This window comes from Lactuca serriola, chromosome 9, assembly GCF_051521515.1.
Source record: "Lactuca serriola cultivar US96UC23 chromosome 9, Lser_US96UC23_V15, whole genome shotgun sequence".
In the NCBI taxonomy this organism is placed as follows: Eukaryota; Viridiplantae; Streptophyta; class Magnoliopsida; order Asterales; family Asteraceae; genus Lactuca; species Lactuca serriola.
Window position 1 is genome coordinate 103,245,957 of NC_136416.1, and position 23,748 is coordinate 103,269,704.

The window sequence follows — 23,748 nt, forward strand, 5'->3', positions numbered from 1 at the left end:
ATAACCCTACTTAATTTTGTAATCATCAATTATAAATGATGTGCATACCCAATTTATACATCACTACACATGTACCATGCGTAGCCTTTTCCTTTTTTATTTTATTCCAATAAACCATACAGAGCTCTACCATTCTATAAAATAACATACACAAACAAAACAAATCTTACAAGCATCAAACCATATGATCATACATGATGGACATACATAATCAACACACCCATCACCATCTACGTAAATACCATGGCTGTATACAATCGACACAAACATCATCATCATCATATTATCTCTAATAGATTGCACCAAAAAATTATCCGATAAAAAAACAAAATCAACAAACAAAACAGATGATGTTATTCAATTAAAAAAACCCAAATGCAGATGTGCAAACATAAGTCAACAAATTATTAATGATAAACAAAAACATCAGTAAACTAACAATTATTCTAACTACAATTGGATTTCTCACGTGCAATTCTTACTTTGCAAGTCCTCCAATTATGATTCACATATAAGTTGCATCATGTGCACTTTCATGAACCACTTTTTGATGATGTTGTTGCCCTCTCCGCTGCACTAACCATCCGTTTCTTAGTCCCACTCCCTTTATTATGTATCATTGGCGGGACATTAACTTCAATGTGTTCTGGAATACTAACCCCAAATAGCCTAAACACAGCTTCATCACTATCATCCAACGCAATAGTATTAACCGGATCTTGCTCAAACACCCTCCTCATCGCACGTGTTGTCTTCACAAAATCTTCTAATTTTTCCTTATCATTATGAAGACGCTCCAGACAATACTCCATGTTACTATATGCTTCGGTTAACAATTTAAAAGTTTCATCTTCAATTTCAGCAAGCTCATTCTTACTGACCAACAAATAGCTAGAAATAATATCCCTTCTCCACCTCCGCAGAATATATTGCTCGGGTATCTCCTCAATGTGATTATTCTTCAGAACTGCAAACACATGTCGACACAAAATACCCATTCGCTTGAAGAGTTCGCATGTATAATTTATTTCCTTTTCTGGCAACTTCAGTTCCACCTACATTAAAAATATTAATTCATACTTTAGACACATTTTAAAAAAAATGTTTAGATTCGTATAAACATTACTGATGCTTTTACAATCAATTGAATTTTAGGAACTAACCTTACACTTTGTTTTCACTTGTCTTCTTTTGTCCAAATGTGTAATCATTACTACCTGCCACCCGTTAATATTTTCTACACTATCAATTGAACAATTCCATGCTCCTTTGTATATCTCCTTTCGAACTTCTGCAAAAATTGTATTTGTATACACTTTTGCTGCATGTTGCTCTAATCCTGTGCTCATCCCAAATTTATGCCTGGTTCTCTTAGTTTCATTATCAAGACGACGTTGCATGTTACGTTGTTTTCCAATCATCGTGTCATAGTTCACCATGAAATACAAAAGGAAATTCCCATGATGCGAGTACTTACTAAATAATGAATTCGCACTTTCAGACCTGGAAGTTGTTTTCATCAGTCCATGCATTGGCATGTCCTTAAAATAAGTGGGTATCCATGAAGTCTGCCTACGATACATGTCTTTAAACCATCGTTTATCTTGCAGATTGTGATCCTTCATCAATGACTTCCACGATGTTTCAAACTCAATGGAATCCATATATATATATATATATATATATATATATATATATATATATATATATATAATGGGTGTGTATCAGGTTAGTGGGGATGTTTTGAAAAACACGGATTTCAGAAAACGCTTCAACAAGCTAGTATGGAATATATATATATATATATATATATATATATATATATATATATATATATATATATATATATATATATATATATATATTCCATACTAGCTTGTTGAAGCGGTTTCTGAAATCCGTGATTTTCAAAACATCCCCACTAACCTGATACACAACCATTTTAAACTTCAAATTACACATATATTTTAACACACAAATGTACTTTCATCAACAAAATTCAAATCTCATTACATATTCACTAGATGTAATTCAATTACCCATACAACATACCTTTGCCTGTAGTTTTTTCGTTATATGCCATAAGCATAGTCTATGCTCGGCGTTTGGGAATACAGCCTCAACTGCCTGTAGAATCACTGGATCCTGGTCTGTTAACAGCAATGTTGGTTCTTTTCCATGAGCTTTTAAAAAAGCTTCAAGCAACCAACAATAAGACTCTATTTTCTCATTACTAAGTAGGCCAGCACCAACAGTAACCGATCTTTTGTGATTATCAATAGTTGTAAAAGGGACAAATACCATTCCATACCTAAATAATAATATTTGTCATTATTTATGACATCGTACAAACAAATTAATCCAGAAAACACATCAACCAAAATAAAACGCAGCATCACACTTATTTATTTGTTCGAAAGGTAGCGTCAAAAGATATCACATCTCCAAACTCCTTGTAGAATATCTTATATATCTCATCAGCCCAGAACATAGCATTTAACACGCTATTGACACATTTATACTCAAAGGAATAATCTAAATAATATGTTTTCCTCTCATTCATTCTATTCTGTGACAACCCAAAGTTATTCCGTTACATTACCCTGTTACCGTTAACGGAATATTCCACTGAATAAAAGTTCCGTTAATTAGAGGACGTCAAGTAAATAAATGTTTTATTTATTTATTCAATGTGCCGTTAAATTCGTGATAAAAGAAATAAAGACACTTACTTTATATTCCATTTATTTGGAAAATGTTAGTTTATTATTATTACGACCACTAAATCGGGTGCGACCCAAAGCCCCGTATAACGGCAGTATCGGGTAGAAAATCACTGAGCTCCAACTCACACCCATATATAAGGGGGAGTAAACTCCATTGGAGCCTTTTCCACCCTCTCTCTCTATACTCTCTCTCTAGGCTCGTTTTCGACTCAAAAACCGCGATTTCCGACTCCTAAACGTAAGACTATCAACCCTAACTTGCTCTATGCGTACATTATTGTCTTTTTAGCCTAAAAATCACAAGATTGAGACATGAAAAAGGAGTTTACGGCCTAAGAGCCTCCTTAGGCCGTAAACCCCCAAATGAGGCCAAAAATACCCAAACTTGTCCCTAAAAGCTTGGAAATAAATTGAGGGTTTAGCCTAGGAGTGTTTAAACATTAAAACACATGGATTTAGGGCATAAAAGAGAGTTTACAGCCCAGGCATATGCGAAGGCCGTAAACACCTCTTAAACTTGTTAAAATGCCCCAAACACACTCCTAAAACACCCTTGTACTTCATACATAAATTAGGGGCTTATCCTCTTGGGCTTAGATCATTTAAACAAAAGGATTTGGAGGATTAAAAGGAGTTTACGGCCCAGACATGTGTCAAGGCCGTAAACTCCCCAAACCAAGCCAAAAATGTGGTTTTTTCCCCCCAAATGGCCTCACACTTTATTATAAATTACTAGCAAGGTATTAGGGGCTTGAAACTTCAATAAACTCAAGGAATGAGAGTTTACGGCCGTAAACTCCCCTGGGAGTTGTCCCTGGGCCGTAAAGTCCATTAAGATGCCCTTAAAGACCTTAAACCCACTCATACTATATAGTTTTGGACCTAGAATAATTCCATGAACAAGTTAGAAGCCTTCAAACACACTAGAACCCCTCACCATGAGTTTACGGCCGTAAACTCATGGTGAGTAGCCCCTGGGCCGTAAACATGGTGTTGGGAGTTTACTCTCGGAGAGTAAACTCCATTCCTAAGCCATACACACCTTTAGACGCTACCCGGGACACCCCAAACACTTAACCAAAGTGTTTTCTGCTCCTTTGAGTGAGTATACTTGTTTAATTAGTATTAAATATACTAATTGTATGTGAACATATGTTATCATATGTTAAATAGGTCATTGAGTGTGTTCGAGTCCTTACGTGACACCGAACGCCCAACTGGCTCCCTCGTCGGACCTACTTACACCAGGTGAGTTCATACCCCTGAATGAACCTTTTAAATGTTTTTACATGTTTTATAGGGGGGATACAAGTTAAACATGCTAGTTATCACATCAATCACATGTGATTGATAACCCGCATGCACAATGATTTACCATAATGTATACTGTTTTACCGAGTAGGATACTATGATGGTTGCAAAAAGGTTTTCATTTGTTTCAAAACTCTTAGTTATACCGTCTTATCTAAATTCATTTTAAACTGGTTTATTAAGGTTCCAAGGATTTACAAAGTTTTTCAAATTTATTTTACCAAAGAATATCAAATGTGATTTTCCCTGAATATAAAGGTTTTTTCAAGGTTTTCATCAAAGTTCCATTTCACGTTGTATATTTTTACTTGTTAGTTACCGCTGCTTCGCTTTCATGTATTTTAAACTCCTACTCGATAACGCTTTCACTTCGTGATGCGTTTATACCTGTTATTGTCTCTATTTCACTTATACTTGTAGTCGCTTATACCTGATAGATGCTCTTACTTCACTTATTGTCGTCTCTACTTCGTGATACACTTATACTTCACGATTCGATTATCCCACTTTGTACGCTTATACTTCACGACTCGGATATTTCACTATACGCTTATACTTCACGACTCAGAAATTTCACTGTACGCTTATACTTCACGACTCGGATATTTCACTGTACGCTTATACTTCACAAGTCGGTTATTCCCCACTGTATGATTCCACTTGATACACACTCAAGCGTAGTTAGATGTATATATGTGCTTGTATAGATGCATATAAATAATGATTGAAGGACTTAGGAAGGCTTGTCCGCCCTATTTCCTTTTCTTCGTTGAGATGTGGTCTGGTGGGATTGGATGTCCATCCAAAGGTCGTTTGATTCATTAGTTATATATTATGTACACAAGCATAGACATATGGGTTTACTTCAGTCAATTCAGTTATGAGTCTCTACCTCTAGTTCAGCACTTACATTAGAAACCCACTATTTGGAAGTCTCTACCCACTATTTGGGATGCATCTTCAGGACACGGCCTTCTCCGTCGTCTAGTTGGTAACCAGAGTCTCCTGTAGGGAGAGCGAACATTGTGTGTATAGATCTATACGGGATTGACACCCCCGCACCCTGACCGCTAGCTACAGTCCACGGCCTACCAAGCCAAGGGGTGACAAATGTCACATTTTATAGACGCCTGTAGGGCGTATGGAACTCTAGTCAGTATGGTTACGAGTATCCCGGGTTACCTTATAATTCATGGTCTTAAGGTAACGATATTCACCGGCAATTTACACTGTATGCTGGTAAATCATTTTTCAGAGTCACACTGTTTTGACCTTGCAAGATGTATCATTCAGTTGGTACTGTCTGGGGTCTGTGTTCACTGTATTAGACCTTACTAGTTGTACCTTTCATTTGGTACCGCCTGGGGTCTGTGTCTCTTTCTGTTAGACTGAGCCAGGCGTGTCATTCATTCGACACTCTCCTGGAGTCTATGATCCTTTTGCCTTAGTCAACAGTCCTCACTGTTGAGGCATATGTTATTTCCCTGTTGTCTCTTGCTTTCTTTAATAATCAAATTCAGTATTTTGATAATGATAGAAATTAAGGGAAAACTACTTTTTACCACATAACACTGACCAGTCTTGGTAGAAGGCTGCTTTTATTAAAGAAAATATAGGATTTTCTGGAAAGAACTCTAATGCACTGTAAACACCTAAACTACTACATAATAAAGTTATTTGAATGAAATGACATTAAATACTTATGAACTCACCAGCATTTGTAAAAACGATGATACTCGCTTTTCAAATAACTTGTATTCTCAGGTCAGCAATTAGATAGGTACACCTCCGGAGCTGTTGATGAAGATGCCTTAGTACCTTGCTGTACTTATTATATTTGTTTGTATACTTTGATACCTTGTAATGTAACCATGTAAAAGTATTATTACTATTAATGCAATGTTTTGTTGTACTTTGATTACTATATGCATGTGTTGTGATACTTGACATGACGTCATCCACCCCAGAACGTTTCCGTTGTTCCGGTTTTGGGGTGTGACAGATTGGTATCAGAGCATTGTTTATAGTGAGCTAAGTATATCAATTCATAAAAGACATACAACCTATAAACACAAAGGGATAAAACACTCTGACCAAGAATTATACTTTAAAATATAACCATATTAAAGTATAATAACATCCAGAATCTAAACACTCGAACAAAAGTATCACAAGAAGAACAATAATAAAAGTCTTCGGATGTTGAGCACTACAGTCAAACCTGGGCAGTTATGTAATCGTAAGCTGGAATAAATGTAACCTGATCAACTACATTTATCCGAGATGCGATGAACATGTGCTTGGGAGTGATAGTGGTGTACAACAGGTCTGAAACTTACCAACTAGGAATGCTAGAGCTAAACATAAAGTTAAAATACTATAGGAGTATTTTAGAACACTAAAAGATCCACACTAATCCCAGAATGAAACTCAGAAGATAAGAAACAAACAAGAATTAAAATACCATAAGGGTATTTTAGGAAACATAAACAACCTTGCGTGAAGAACAAAAAGATCCTTATTGATATACCTACAACTACAGAGGGTGTACTCCCAAGGTTATATATAATAAGGATCCCATAGGCTAAGAATGTGTGGTTTCGCCCTATTTCCTTTTCCTCGTTGGGATGTGGTTCTAGAGTAGTATCACATATTCGAAGGCCTATCGGATCTAGGCTATATATGATTTGTATACCCTGTGTAATCGTAGCAGGACTCAATATGGATCATCCAGTGAAATGTTTAATCTCTTAGGATTCTTTAGACATTTCAATTCTCGCACAAACCCTGTAGAAAACCCTACCCACTTCAGTGATTGACAGAAGAGTTGATTCCGACCCCGAAGAAGTTCATTGGGAAGATTTCCTGTTCGGAAATAAATGAACTGGGTCGAGACTATTGAATGCACCAAGTGCCCATATTCTTTTAGGGACATTGGTGAGAAATTTGCCTAAACTTCCGAGATCCCCAGTTGCCCTTTATGAGGTGATGACACCCATTGTCGGATTCGGAAGTGAGGTAAAGTACAAATTCAATATGTCCATACGAGAAGAGAACCCTAGGAAACTACCCGAAGGAAACCAACGCCGATTCCAGTCAAAGATACGAGGCAGTCTGAGGGAGCCAATACATGGTACCCGGGAATTGTCTTTTCCTCGTGTTCGTCACGCTAATACACCCATAAAATAATACAATTTAGTGAGTTAGTGGTTACACTACTCACGCTATGTGTTAGGTAAAATCGTCGTTTCTCGTTGCCAATTACACGATTAGAGCGGATCCCCGCACCTTTGTTGAGAAAATTTTAGCCATCTGCCCTTGTGAGCCTCTCTTTCCGCAGTTCGTTCCGAACCGTTCTCAAATCTCTCCAGGTCGGAGAGTGAAACCTTTCCCAGTATAAAGGTAACGTAGTAGGAATGACTCACATCTTATGGCCTTTTCCGATACTCACACACTCCTACCTTGATCACCAGGACTACATCATAGGGATGTAGGTCGACACTCAGACAACCAGTACCCGAGGCACGGGAAAGTTTATGCCTAATACAGTCAGGACAGATATGTCCAGGGTTAGCCATCGTCTCTCATTATCTTGTATTCCTTTCCGTGTAGGAAAAACCATGCCTCCAAAGAAACGCAACCAGTCCACAAGCAAGAAACCTGCTCTCTTATTTGATAAAGCTACATTCCAAGCTGCAGTCTCAGCAGCCGTAGCAGCTGTCATGGCTCACCTGAATGCTAACACCGCCAATGTTAGTAAGGGACCTGTTGGGATTTCCGATCCTGGCAATAGACAGCAGCAACCAACACTTTCATACCCAGTCACCCAAGAACCTCAATCGAACCCACTAAAGAGAAAACTCAAGATTGAGGAGGGAAGTACCTCGGCTCAAGGACCTTCCTAAGGGCAGCGAGCTGAGACAGCCAATACCCCTGTCAATCCTTCCCTCCCGACTTCAAGAAGACCATAGCTAGGAAACCTTCCCCATTGCAACAAGTGCAGCTACCATCATCATGGTGTCTGCCGGGAGCTCTATTGTGCTAGGTGCCACATGTTGGGGCATATTGCTCGCGTCTGCAGAACCCCGGTTGAGTTCATTACATCAACCACAAATGTGGCGACCCATACAGTTTGCCACCTATGTGGTGAAATGGGACACTTCAAGAAGGACTGCCCAACCGAAGGAAAGACAAAGACACAGGAGGAGCCTAACACTACTGCTTAGGGAGAAGCATCAGGGAACCTAGTAGATGTTGGTACGTCTCTCAATCTCAGATAACTAAACTAAATACAATAAAAGGCTAATTCAAATGTAAATACTTCTCCAATAAGGCGAAAGTCGCAGCACTGTTATAAAATTTAAAAATTCATTAGGTAAAACTATAATGGCTAAATATATACATTACGGCCATGTATAGTTAAGATGGAAGACCTAGAGTGAGTGAAGGCCGCCTCATTTCTTGTTCCTCGTTTGGTTGTGGATTTAGGGCAGAGTCGCTCAGTCAACAGTCCTCCCATATACATGACTAGTATATGTTAAGCGGTTATAGAAATGCCTCGTGAGAATCCATTCATGAAAAGATACTCTACTCGGAAACACTTAGGACTCTCTACAGTTTCGCGTCGACCCTATCGGTCCAAGTATCCGCGGTAGTGATACATGGGACGAAACCCGAGACGCCTAGAACTTGTGTGCCTGTTCGGCACATGACTCTATCGATCTTCATTATACATCATGTCGGAGTGTGCCAACTTCGACGACTCTATTGATCATGGTTCGACTTCGTGCAACCATGTGTACATTCTTAGTGTTGTATAAAAAGAACCTTCTCCGTAGCCATGTCGGCGCATAAAGGTTCTTCCGAACCTAAACCTAACACAAATAATCAAACCTAATGCAATCCGTCAATCGTCCCTCTTATCTCAAACCTTCCGAAGTACCCAAGAGAGGATACCGTACGCTGTTGACCGACCCCTCGTAGTCAGATGGACACCGAAGTGAACGACACTGCAGATACTCCAGAAGACAATAACCACCCGAAGCATACCTAGTAGATTCCTTAGAAAGGACCTTAATCCTATCCCATGGAACGGGAGCTAGAGTCAAGAGAACCACTTCGGGTTGAGCTACTATAAGGACCACAAATCCGAAGTTGTTGTCATTCCGCTTGAGCCAACATAGTAGCTAACACCCTCGGTTGGTAAAGAAATTTGAGTCGAAAAGTCAAGGACATTGACCACGACCATCCATTCACGCTTAATCCCCCGAATTAAGCATCGCGGCGAATATCCTGGAAATCCGAGAGCTACAATAAAGTAAACTCTAAGAAGAATGGATGAAAAGATTAAAGTTCCGAGTGATGGGAACCTATACTCACTAGATTCGACCTAGACCGAGAAAACTCAGAACCTTCGGAGGAGTAGTGGCAGTAGATGCTCACACTACTCAGGCACTTCGTCCATCCTGTTATAGACAAGTAGTGCCTATCATCCTCCACCCTCTCGCATGGAGGAAGTCACCGTCGCCCTGTAGACGATAGACTGCATTCTCCGAAGTGAACACTAGGATACCGAGAACAACAGGATAACCTTCAGAGCCAAGAATACTTAATCAAGTGCAAAAGTAGTTTCCTTAAGCCTCATGACCCATATCCCGAAGAGATTATAGACTTGACACCAGCCATGGTGTTAGTAGAAGGGTTATGCAGGAGCATGCGCTTTCCGCACTAGAATAAACCAAAGTCTTGGAGAATCCTTGGATTATTAGGTGTTCCACGAATACTATCTCACGCAGAGATAGTAGAACCACCTCCCGAGATAGTGCAACACTCGTCTGGTGAAACCCTATCTCCCCGACCCTCAGAGTTTCCGCATCTCAAGGGCCTTTAGTGCAGATTCATTTTGCACAAGCTTGAGATAGACACTCTACAGCAGACAGATAACCGTAGATATGCAACCCATCCGATGACCTAGAAAGTCTCTATCAGCCAGTTGACAGGAAACGCGAAACCAAAGACCACCTGAGGTTTCTAAGAACCAACTGGAAGGACTACACTACCAGTACGGGAGAGAACGTTAGGAACTTCGGAATGGCGATCACGCCAGTGATGATCTTGCCATAGAAGTAAACTATGTTCTAAGTACTGAAAGGCTCTACCCTTCCGAGAGCTTAGGACCATCTAAAAATCCTCAGAAGTTTGGTCCAACCCTCTTCAGACCACTACTACCTTTGGATATACCACAAGATTCACACCTGATCGATCCACTTCTTAGACTTGATACGTGATTTCCCGACAACACTTTTCGTGCCTCACTCATCTTGATAGAATCCTTTGAGAACCCTAACCTTGTAGATACACCGGTTGGAACCCACTTGCTACACGAAACGGAATCCGCATCCCGTACGTGGTCTATTGGAATGACAAACACAGACTAGAGTTCACTTGGGAATGCGAGGACAAACCGTACAGGAAGTACTCTCTTACCTCTACTTCGCCATTCATACCTACTTCCTTGCCTAGACTTGAATTTCGGGACGAAATTCCCTCTAACGGGGGGATGATGTGACAACCCAAAGTTATTCCGTTACATTACCCCATTACCGTTAATGGAATATTCCACTGAATAAAAGTTCCGTTAATTAGAGGACATCAAGTAAATAAATGTTTTATTTATTTATTCAATGTTTTGTTAAAGTCGTGATAAAAGAAATAAAGACACTTACTTTATATTTCATTTATTTGGAAAATGTTAGTTTATTATTATTACGACCACTAAATCGGGTGCGACCCAAAGCCCCGTATAACGGCAGTATCGGGTAGAAAATCACTGAGCTCCAACTCCCACCCATATATAAGGGGGAGTAAACTCCATTGGAGCCTTTTCCACCCTCTCTCTCTCTCTATACTCTCTCTCTAGGCTCGTTTTCGACTCAAAAACCGCGATTTCCGACTCCTAAACGTAAGACTATCAACCCTAACTTGCTCTATGCGTACATTATTGTCTTTTTAGCCTAAAAATCACAAGATTGAGACATGAAAAAGGAGTTTACGGCCTAAGAGCCTCCTTAGGCCATAAACCCCCAAATGAGGCCAAAAATACCCAAACTTGTCCCTAAAAGCTTGGAAATAAATTGAGGTTTTAGCCTAGGAGTGTTTAAACATTAAAACACATGGATTTAGGGCATAAAAGAGAGTTTACGGCCCAAGCATATGCCAAGGCCGTAAACACCTCTTAAACTTGTTAAAATGCCCCAAACACACTCCTAAAACACCCTTGGACTTCATACGTAAAGTAGGGGCTTATCCTCTTGGGTTTAGATCATTTCAACATAAGGATTTGGAGGATTAAAAGGAGTTTACGGCCCAGACATGTGTCAAGGCCGTAAACTCCCCACACCAAGCCAAAAATGTAGGTTTTTGCCCCCCAAATGGCCTCACACTTTATTATAAATTACTAGCAAGGTATTAGGGGCTTGAAAGTTCAATAAACTCAAGGAATGAGAGTTTACGGCCGTAAACTCCCTTAGGAGTTATCCCTGGGCCATAAACTCCGTTAAGATGCCCTTAAAGACCTTAAACCCACTCATATTATATAGTTTTGGACCTAGAATAATTCCATGAACAAGTTAGAAGCCTTCAAACACACTAGAACCCCTCACCATGAGTTTACGGCCGTAAACTCATGGTGAGTAGTCCCTGGGCCGTAAACATGGTGTTGGGAGTTTACTCTCGGAGAGTAAACTCCATTCCTAAGCCATACACACCTTTAGACGCTACCCGGGACACCCCAAACACTTAACCAAAGTGTTTTCCGCTACTTTGAGTGCGTATACGTGTTTAATTAGTATTAAATATACTAATTGTATGTGAACATATGTTATCATATGTTAAATAGGTCATTGAGTGTGTTCGAGTCCTTACGTGACACCGAATGCCCAACTGGCACCCTCGTCGGACCTACTTACACCAGCTGAGTTCATACCCCTAAATGAACCTTTTAAATGTTTTTACATGTTTTATAGGGGGGATACAAGTTAAACATGCTAGTTATCACATCAATCACATGTGATTGATAACCCGCATGCACAATGATTTACCACAATGTATACTGTTTTACCGAGTAGGATACTATGATGGTTGCAAAAAGGTTTTCATTTTTTTCAAAACTCTTACTTATACCGTCTTATCTAAATTCATTTTAAACTGGTTTATAATGGTTCCAAGGATTTACAAAGTTTTTCAAACTTATTTTACCAAAGAATATCAAATGTGATTTTCCCTGAATATAATGGTTTTTCCAAGGTTTTCATCAAAGTTCCATTTCACGTTGTATATTTTTACTTGTTAGTTACCGCAGCTTCGCTTTCATGTATTTTAAACTCCTACTCGATAACGCTTTCACTTCGTGATGCGTTTATACCTGTTATTGTCTCTATTTCACTTATACTTGTAGTCGCTTATACCTGATAGACGCTCTTACTTCACTTATTGTCGTCTCTACTTCGTGATACACTTATACTTGGTACACTTATACTTCATGATTCGATTATCCCACTCTGTACGCTTATACTTCACAACTCGGATATTTCACTGTACGCTTATACTTCGCGACTCGGATATTTCACTGTACGCTTATACTTCACGACTCGGATATTTCACTGTACGCTTATACTTCACGACTCGGATATTTCATTGTACGCTTATACTTCACAAGTCGGTTATTCCCCACTGTATGATTCAACTTGATACGCACTCAATTGTAGTTAGATGTATGTATGTGCTTGTATAGATGCATATAAATAATGATTGAAGGACTTAGGAAGGCTTGTCTGCCCTATTTCCTTTTCTTCGTTGAGATGTGGTCTGGTGGGATCGGATGTCCATCCGAAGGTCGTTTGATTCATTAGTTATATATTATGTACACAAGCATAGACATATGGGTTTACTTCAGTCAATTCAGTTATGAGTCTCTACCTCTAGTTCAGCACTTACATTAGAAACCCACTATTTGGAAGTCTCTACCCACTATTTGGGATGCATCTTCAGGACACGGCCTTCTCCGTCGTCTAGTTGGTAACTAGATTCTCCTGTAGGGAGAGCAGACATTGTGTGTATAGATCTATACGGGATTGACACCCCCGCACCCTGACTGCTAGCTACAGTCCACGGCCTACCAAGCCAAGGGGTGACAAATGTCACATTTTATAGACGCTTGTAGGGCGTCTAGAACTCTAGTCAGTATGGTTACGAGTATCCCGGGTTACCTTATAATTCATGGTCTTAAGGTAACGGTATTAACCGGCAATTTACATTGTATGCTGGTAAATCATTTTTCAAAGTCACACTGTTTTGACCTTGCAAGATGTATCATTCAGTTGGTACTGTCTGGGGTCTGTGTTCACTGTATTAGACCTTACTAGCTATACCTTTCATTTGGTACCGTCTGGGGTTTGTGTCTCTTTCTATTAGATTGAGTTAGGCGTGTCGTTCGTTCGACACTCTCCTGGAGTCTATGATCCCTTTGCCTTAGTCAGCAGTCCTCACTGCTGAGGCATATGTTATTTCCCTGTTGTCTCTTGCTTTGTTTAATAATCAAATTCAGTATTTTGATAATGATAGCAATTAAGGGAAAACTACTTTTTACCACATAACACTGACCAGTCTTGGTAGAAGGCTGCTTTTATTAAAGAAAATATAGGATTTTCTGGAAAGAACTCTAATGCACTGTAAACACTTAAACTACTACATAATAAAGTTATTTGAATGAAATGACATTAAATACTTATGAACTCACCAGCATTTGTAAAAATGCTGATACTCGCTTTTCAAATAACTTGTATTCTCAGGTCAGCAATTAGATAGGTACACCTCCGGAGCTGTTGATGAAGATGCCTTAGTACCTTGCTGTACTTATTATATTTGTTTGTATACTTTGATACCTTGTAATGTAACCATGTAAAAGTATTATTACTATTAATGAAATGTTTTGTTGTACTTTGATTACTATATGCATGTGTTGTGATACTTGACATGACGTCATCCACCCCAGAACGTTTCCGCCGTTCCGGTTTTGGGGTGTGACATATTCACTACCAATTGCGCATCCTTGTTGCCTATAATGTTACCTAATTTTTTCCTAAAATTTTTGTAATCACTCCCTTCGGGACCAACACACTCATACCCACCTTTTAATGCAGCACTAAGTTTATGCGCCTTTGTTGCACCCACGTTTGTTGTTGCTGCACGTATAATAATCTCCTTGTCTGCATAATTTAACTTTCTAGCTTTTTTTGAATGTCTGCACTCTTCTGTGGTATAAAGTGGGTGGTTGTGCAGCTCTTGAAACTCTCTAAATTGAAACTCATTTGTTCCAACACTAACACGTTCAAACTTTATCAATTCTTTACAATCCGTTACAATAAAGTTTGAAGTCCTATGTTTCCTTCCACCATTATTTGCATCCATTGTATCCACGCTTATGTCTGGTATTTTCCCAGCGTGATTGCAAACAACATACTTTATTTTTATTGATCTGTCATGCCGAAACGTTGTAATTGTGTTCAACCGAACATCAAACCCAACATGTTTTGCATATTTTCTATACATATTGATTGCATGTGTTAGTGATTCAAATGTAACCTCATCATCAGGCATAAATTCTTTCGTGACACTAGGTTTCCACAGTTTATTAGATCCACCAGGTGAATATAGATTGCTATTGTTGACACTTTCATTTTCATTAGATTCCGTACCTGATCCAAACAATTCCAATTAACTTATATTTATATAGATAATAATTTTTTTAAACACTAACCAGATTTCATTACCATCACAATCATCAAGACTTTACCTGATTCATTGTCACTCTCATTTTCATCGTATGTATCTTCGTAGCCACCTTCACTTTCTTGTGTAGAGTTATCTGTTCCACCACAACAAATATATCCAATATTGACTTTATAACACTACCATTTTGTGATATTATTTATTAAACATTAACAACCACTGTTAAATATAACTACCGTTTTATAAATACATTTAGCCATTCCATGACATAAAATAGTTGTGTTGCATAATAAATAGCTGCAAACATTAATGATGATCTCAACATATATTCTTCAATGATTTCAATACAACTACGAATACACAACAATGGAATTCAAATCAATTAAATTGTATATTTAAACACTAACATTTATAGATACCCCTGTTCAATCACAAATATGTTAAATCAGTTGTGATTACAACCATATTCAACTATGTTTCAACATAATCCCACATAATTCCATAAACAACAATTGTGTTCAATGATGATTGAAACAATAACATTTATAAATACCCCATGTTCCATCCCAAATACACTAAATCATTTATGATTTCACAGCTATTCATAACTGTTTGAACATAAAACCACATACTCCCTTAAAATAAGCAATTATTCACATATAACCACGACTATGAAACCTAATGGAATAAAAAGTCTAAAATTGAAATAAACAAAACTGTTTTGCCTAATAACCAAGACTATGTTGAATAGGATTGTACCACAAATTAATGATTTAATGTAGTTGTGATGGAAAAAGGGTATCTACAAATGTTGTTGTTTCATTCATGATTGAAAACAATTGATTTGATTTGAATTCAATTTGTGTATATTGATTACAACTACATTAAATCATTTGTGACTACAACAACATTTATAGATACCCACAATTCCATAACAACTATATTAAATCATTTGTGATTACAAACCTATTCAAATATGTTTCAACGTAAAACTACATAATTCCATAAATCAAGCAATGATTCATATATAATCAAGATTATACAAATTAATGGAATAACAAGTATATATTCGTCACTGGTAAATTATATATGTACGTACAACACATTATAATCATCAGTGAATAAGGGTCGAAGTGTTAATCAACCTACGACCACAAACTTTGGAAAAAATAACTCTATGTTTGCCACAAGTTAATTAGCTATGTACATACACAACATCATAATCAACACTGAATTTAATTATTGTCTGCAATACACAATACTCATTCATTATTGATTATCATATTCCAGCATTTAATACCCATACAACATCTAACTCAATCGTTACTTCTTTTACTGGTGATATACATTTACTTCACATCTGTATAATTCATCAGTATAAATCAATTCAATCGAATTGAACAACTCTATTACGTTTTAGCAGAAACTAACATTTGTGACAACCCGAAATTTATTTCGTCATTTTTAACCCCTTTTCCGTTAATAAGCCTCGTTTTATTTAACTGTCCGTTAACTTTTGGACTGGCTAATTAATTTGGGACTTTTATAATGACTTGGTAAGGGTTGAAATAAATTAGAAACACCACAATATTCCCTTGAAAAATTTTAGTTTCAACCTAGTCAAAATACGACCACTAAATCGGGTGCGACCAAAAGCCCCGTTTAATGGCAGTATCGGGTAGACTTCCACTGAGCCTCAACTCAAGCCCCTATATAAGGGGGAATGGACTCCATTTCCACCCTTTTCACTCTCTCTCTACACTCTCTCTCTACAACTTATTTTTCGAGCCAAAAATCGTCCGTTTCGAGCCCCAAACGAGTAAGCAATCTACCCTAACTTGTTGTATAGCTTATCTAGCATGCAAATTCGAGTATAAGAAATAAAATAGGGACAAGATTATGTGTTTATGGCCCAAGAACACTCTTGGACCGTGAACACCCCTAAATGGGGTTTTTAAGCCCCAAAACCCCTCTAAACTACCCCTAAGGCTTAGATATGGCTAAATGACTTATGGAATCGGACTTAGAACACCTTGAACTAACATTTTGGGGAGTAAACTTGAGTTTACTGCCCAATAACATGCTTCGGCCGTAAACTCCTCTTCATGGGGAGTAAACTCAAGTTTAAGTGTTAGAAATGCCCACAAATGTCTCCTATGGCCTTGGAAAAATGTCTAGAAGCAATCCCATTGAAGTAAAGGCATTAAACTTCAATAAATCCAAGGAAATAGGAGTTTACAGCCGTAAACCCCCCTAGGAAAGGTCCATGGGTCGTAAGCTCCTAGAAAGTGCCCTAATGATGCCCTAAAATCCCCATTTGACTTGGAAAAATGCTTAGGATTTTATTCTCTATCATTTAAGCCCTTAAAACACCAAAAGAATATGTACCCAGGAGCTTACGGCCGTAAACTCCTTGTTTAGGGCTGTAAACTCCTATTTGGTCCATTTAGATGCCTTAAATCCACTCATGTGCCTTATATTTGGACCTAGCATAAATCTACAAGTGATATGAGACATTTAGGCTTCCTAGAACACCCTCACCATGAGTTTACGGCCGTAAACTCATGGGGAGTTAGTCCCAAGGCCGTGAACTCTATAAAGAGTTTACTCTTGAAGAGTAAACTCCCTATCTAAGCCATACACACCCTTAAATGTTACCCGGGACACTCCAAGCACTTAATCAAAGTGTTTTCTGCACTTTAGGATGCGTTTACTTGTTTAATTAGTATTATATGTACTAATTGTATGTAAACATATGTTATCATATGTTAATAGGTCTCTAAGTGTGTTCAAGTTTTTACTTGACACCGAGCACCCAACCGGCACCTTCGTCGGATCCACTTACATCAGGTGAGTTCATACCCCTGAATTAACCTTTTAAATATTTTTACATTCTTTTATGAGGGGGGAATACAAGTTAAACATGTCAGTTATCATATCAATCACATGTGATTGGTAACCCGCATGCACAAGGATTTATTACACTGTTAACTGTTTTACCAAATTTGATACTGTAAATGTTTTTCTAAAATGTCTTCACTTGTTCAAATCTTTACTTATACTGTTTATCAAAGTTATAACCAAATGCGTTTATGAAAGGTTTTCTAAGGATTTCTAAAGGCTTACAAACTTATTTTACAAAAGAATACCAAGTCGTGATTTTCTTAAGTATAAAGGTTTTTCCTAAAGTTTTTCATCAAAGTTTTCTGCCATGTTTTTATACTCCTACTTGGTTAAGATACTACTGCTTCACTTCTACTTAGTTTAAACTCCTACTTGATAACGCTTTCACTTCGTGATGCGCTTATACTTTTTAACGCTTCTACTTCACTTATACTTGTTAACGCTTCTACTTCACTTATACTTGTTAATGCTCCTACTTCACAATATGCTTATACTTCACAATACGCTTATACTTCACAATACGCTTATACCTCACGATACGCTTATACCTCATGATACGCTTATACTTCACGATACGCTCCTGCTTCACGATACGCTTATACTTCATGATACGCTTCTACTTCACGATACACTCCTACTTGTTAAAACTTATACTTTGTGAAACACTTCTACTTCGTTAAACACTTAAACTTCGTTAAATGTTCCTATTTGTTAAATGTATGCCTGTGCTTGTATATATATATATATATATATATATATATATATATATAATGTTTAAAGGACTTAGGAAGGCTTGTTCGCCCTATTTCCTTTTCTTCGTTGAGATGTGGTATGGTGGGATCGGATGTCTGTCCGAAGGTCATTTGATCATTAGTTATATATTATGTATACAATCATAGATATATAGGTTTACATTAGTCAGTTCAGTTGTGAGTCTCTATCATTAGTCCAGTATTTTACATCAGATCTCACTACACGAGATACATCTTCAGTACACGGCCTTCTCCGTTGTCAAGTTGGTAACCAGAGTCTCTTGTAGGGAGAGCGGACATTGTGTGTATAGATCTATACGGGATTGACACCCCCGCACCCTAACTACTAGCTACAGTTCACGGCCTACCAAGCCAAGGGGTGACAAATGTCATACTTACACCGACGCTTGCAGGGCGTCAAGTTCTCTAGTGTCTATCAGTATGGTTACGAGTATCTCAGGGTTACCTTATAATTCATGGCCTTAAGGTAACGGGTTTTAACACTGTATTCACTGTTTTTAGACCTTGCTAGACGTATCATTCAGTTAATACTATCTGGGGTCTGTGTTCACTGTTTTTAGACCTTGCTAGACGTATCTTTCATTTGATACCGTCTGGGGTCTGTGTCTCCCTTTTGTTAGACTAAGCCAGGCCTACCGTTCATTCGATACTCTCCTGGAGTCTATGATTTCTTTTTGCCTTAGTCAGCAGTCTTCACTGCTGAGGCATATGTTATTTTCCCTGATATTCTCCTACTTTCTTTCAAAATCAATACCACATTTTGATAATGATAGTGTTAAGGAAAAATTACTTTTTACCACATAACTCTGTCCAGTCTTGGTAGAAGACTGCTTTTAATTAGAAAATATAGGATTTTCTGGAAAGGACTCTAATTCACTGTATGCTTAAAAACTACTACTTATATAAAGTTATTTGGATAAAATGACACTAAATACTTATGAACTCACCAGCATTTGTAAAAAATGCTGATACTCACTTTCAAATAACTTGTATTCTCAGGTCAGCTATAAACAGGTACATCTCAGACGCTTTTGGTGAAGACTGTTTAGTACCAAGTTGCATCTACATTATTACTTGTATTACTTTGATGATTCTATACAATGTAAACTATGTAAAACTATTACTATTAATGCAATGGTTGTTGTACTTTGATTACTATACTGCATATGTTGTGATACTTGACATGACGTCATCCACCCTAGAACGTTTCCGCCATTCCGGTTTTGGGGTGTGACAAATTGGTATCAAAGCATTGTTTATAGTGAGCTAAGTATATCAATTCATAAAAGATATACAGCCTATAAATACATAGGGATAAAACACTCTGCCCAAGAATTATACTTTAAAATATAACCATATTTTACCAAAGTATAAGAACATCCAAAATCTAAACACTCGAACACAAGTATCACAAGAAGAACAAGAATAAAAGTCTTCGGATGTTGAGAATTACCGTCAAACCTGGGCAGTTATGTAATCGTAAGCTGGAATAAATGTAACCTGATCAACTACATTTATTCGAGATGCGATGAACGTGTGCTTGGGAGTGATAGTGGTGTTGCAACAGGTCTGAAACTTACCAACTAGGAATGCTAGAGCCAAACATAAAGTTTAAAATACTATAGGAGTATTTTGGAGTACTAAAAGACTCACACTAATCCCAGAATCATATTCAGAAGATAAGAAACAAACAAGAAATTAAAATACCATAGGGGTATTTTAGGATTCATAGACAACCTTGTGTGAAGAACTAAAAAGATCCTTATTGATATACTTACAATTACAGAGAGTATACTCACAAGGTTATATATAATAAGCATCCTATAGGCTAAGACTGTGTGGTTTCGCTCTACTTCCTTTTCCTTGTTTGGATGTGGATATCGAGTAGTATCACATATTCGAAGGCCTATCGGATCTAAGCTATATATGATTTGTATACCCTGTGTAATCGTAGCAGGACTCGATATGGATCACACAGTGAAATGTTAATAATCTCTTAGGATTCTTTATACATTTCCATTCTCACGCGAACCCTGTAGAAAACCCTATCCACTTCAGTACTCGGCAGAAGAGTTGAATTAAGACCCCGAAGAGGTTCATTGAGAAAATTTTCAGTCGAAAATAAATGAACTAGGTCGGGACTATTGAATTCACCAAGTGCCTATATCTTTTAGGGACATCGGTGAAGAAAATTCGCCTAAACTTCTGAGATTTCCAGTCATCTATCATGAAGTGATGACACCCCGAGTCGGATTCGGAAGTAAGGCGGAGGAGAGATTCAATACTTCCTCCCGAGAAAAGAACCCTAGGTAACTACCCGAAGGAAACCAACGTCGGTCCCAGTCAAAGATACGAGGTAGACAGAGGGAACCAGTACATGGAACCCAGGAAGTGTCTTTTCCTCGTGTTCGTCACGCTAATACACCCATAAAATAATACAATTTAGCGAGTTAGTGGTTACACTACTCACGCTATGTGTTAGGTAAATCGCCTTTTCCCGTTGCAAGTAATACGCTTAGAGCGGATCCCCACACCTCTATTGAGGTTGTTCAGCCATAAGTCTTCATGAGCCTTTCTTCCCGCGGTCTTTGTTCCAAACTATTCTCAAATCTTTCCAAGCCGGAGAGTGAAACCTTTCCCAGTATAAAGGTAACTTAGTAGGAACGATTTCCATCTTATAGCTTTTTCCGATACTCACACTCCTACCTTGTACACCAGGACTACATCATAGGGATGTAGGTCGACACTCAGACAACCAATATCCGAGGCACAGGAAAAATTTGTGCCTAATACAGTAAGGACAAATATGTCCAGGGTTAACCATCGTCTCTCATCTGCTTGAGTTTCTTTCCGTATGGGAAAAACCATGCCTCCGAGTAAGCATAACCAATCCACTAGCAAGAAACCTACTCTCTTACTCGATGAAGCTACCTTCCAGACTGCAGTCTCGGCAGCCGTTGCAGCTGCCATGGCTCAACTGAATGCTAACAACGCCAACGTTAGCAAGAGCCCTATCGAGAATCTCGATCCTAGTGGTGGGCAGCAGCAACCAACCTCTGTGTACGCAGCCACCCAAGAACCTCAGCCAACTCCACTAAAGAGAAAACTCAATATTGAGGAGGGAAGTACTCGGCTCAAGGACCTTCCGAAGGGCAAAGAGCTGAGACAGTCAATGCCCATGCCAGCCCTCCCATCTTGACCTTCAGAAGACCATACCTAGGAAACCTTCCCCACTGCAGCAAGTGCAGTTACCACCATCATGATAGATGTCGAGAACTCTGTTGTGTTAGGTGCAATATGAAGGGCCATGCTGCTCGCGTCTGCAGAATCCTGGTTGAGTTTATTACATCAACCACCAATATGGCAGACACCCCAGTTTACCGCCTATGTGGTAAGGATGGACACTTCAAGAAGAACTATCCAAACTGAAGGAAACAACAAAGACTCGGGAGGAGTCTGACCCTAATGCTAAGGGAGAAGCATCAAGGAACCTGGTAGATTTTGGTACGTCTCTCAATCCCAAATAACTAACAGAAAACATTAAAAGGCTAATTCTAAATGCAATTACTTCCCCGTTAAGGCGAAAGTCGCAGCACTGTTATAAAATTTAAAATTTCATCATGTAAAACTATACTGGCTAAATATATATGTTACGGCCATGTATAATTGAGATGGATAGACCTAGAGTAAGTGAAGGCCGCCTCATTTCCTGTTCCTCGTTTGGTTGTGGATTTAAGGCGGAGTCGCTCAATCAACAGTCGTCCCCACCTTAATTATACATGACTAGTATATGTGAGGCGATTATAGAAATGTCTCGTGAGAATCCATTCATAAAAAGGTACTCTACTCAGAAACACTTAGGACTCTCTATAGTTCCGCGTCGACTCTATCAGTCCAAGTATCCGCGACAGTGATACAAGGGATGAAACCCGAGACGCCTAGAACTGGTGTGCCCGTTCGACACATGACTCTATCGACCCTCATTCTATATCATGTCGAAGTATGCCAACTTCAACGCCTCTATTAATCATGGTTCGCCTTCGTGCAACCATGTGTAAATCCTTAGTGTTGTGTAAAAAGAACTTTCTCCATAGCCATTTGGCAAATAATGGTTCTTCCAAACCTAAACAAAATAAAAATAATAAATACTAATGCGATCCGTCAGTCGTCACTCTTATTTCAAACCTTCCGAAGTACCCGGGAGAGGGGTACCGCGCACTGGTAACCAACCCTCCTTAGACAGATAGAAACCAAAGCGAAAGACACTGCAAGAATTCCGGAAGACAATAACCACCCGAAGCATACTCCGTAGGTCCCCCAGCAAGACCCTTCATCCTATCCCATGGAACGGGAGCTAGAGTCAAGAGAACCCTTGCGGGCTGGGCTACTATAATGACCACAGATCCGAAGTTTGTTGTCATCCTGATTAAGCCAACATAGTGGCTAAACACCCTCGGTTGGTCGGGAAATCTGATTCGTAAGAGTCAAGGACATTGACTACGACCATCCATTCATGCTTAATCCCCCAAATTAAGCATCGCAACGAATAACCCGGAAATCCGAGAGCTGCGATAAATTAAAATCTAAGAAGAGTGGATGAGGAGATTAAAGTTCCGAGTGATGGAACCCTATACTCACTAGATTTGACCAAGACCGAGAAAACTCAGAACCTTCGGAAGAGTAGTTGCCAACGATATTCGCACTACTCAGGCACTTCGTCCACCCCGTTACAGACGAGTAGTGCCTAGGATCCTCCGCCCCATCACATGGAGGAAGTCACCGTCTCCTTGTAGACGATAGACTAAATTCTCCGAAGTGAACACTAGAATACTGAGAACCACAGGATAACCTTCGCAGCCAAGAATACTTGATCAAAGTGCGAAAGTAGTTGCGTTAAGCCTTACAACCCAGATCCCGAAGAGATTATAGACTTGACACCAGTCTAGGTGTTAGTCGATGGGTTATACAAGAGCAACCGCTTTCTGCACTAAAATAAACCAACGTCTTAGAGATTCATTGGACTACTAGGTGTTCCACGAATACTATCTTGCGCAGAAATAATAGAACCACCTCCCGAGATAGTCCAACACTCGTCCGGTGAAACCCGATCTCCCCGACCCTGAGGGTTTCCATCGAAAATATCACAAGAATCAGAGGTGCAGGTTCATTTTGCACAAGATTGAGATAGACACTCTACAGCAAACAGATAACCGTAGACACGCAATCCATCCGATGATCTAGAAACT

The 23,748-nt window shown here is 38.8% G+C and overlaps 1 protein-coding gene across 1 annotated transcript; it reads right to left on the bottom strand.

Moving 5' to 3' along the window:
* Positions 1 to 533: 533 nt before the first annotated feature.
* On the bottom strand, positions 534 to 2,304 carry LOC145075997 (protein FAR1-RELATED SEQUENCE 5-like). The gene is made up of 4 exons (XM_079022034.1): positions 2,053 to 2,304; positions 1,873 to 1,926; positions 1,164 to 1,619; positions 534 to 1,055 (listed from the first exon to the last, which is right to left on the bottom strand). The coding sequence occupies exons 1-4, from the start codon at positions 2,302 to 2,304 to the stop codon at positions 534 to 536; spliced, it is 1,284 nt and encodes a 427-aa protein (XP_078878160.1).
* Between the last annotated feature and the right edge of the window lie 21,444 nt (positions 2,305 to 23,748).

Excerpts from the sequence above, each read along its gene's own strand:
- LOC145075997 (XM_079022034.1), bottom strand. The coding sequence starts at position 2,304 with ATGGTATTTGTCCCTTTTACAACTATTGATAATCACAAAAGATCGGTT. Across the intron at positions 1,927-2,052 it reads CGAAAAAACTACAGGCAAAG|GTTAGTGGGGATGTTTTGAA; the intron begins GTATGTTGTATG and ends GTTGTGTATCAG. Across the intron at positions 1,056-1,163 it reads AAGTGAAAACAAAGTGTAAG|GTGGAACTGAAGTTGCCAGA; the intron begins GTTAGTTCCTAA and ends TTTTTAATGTAG.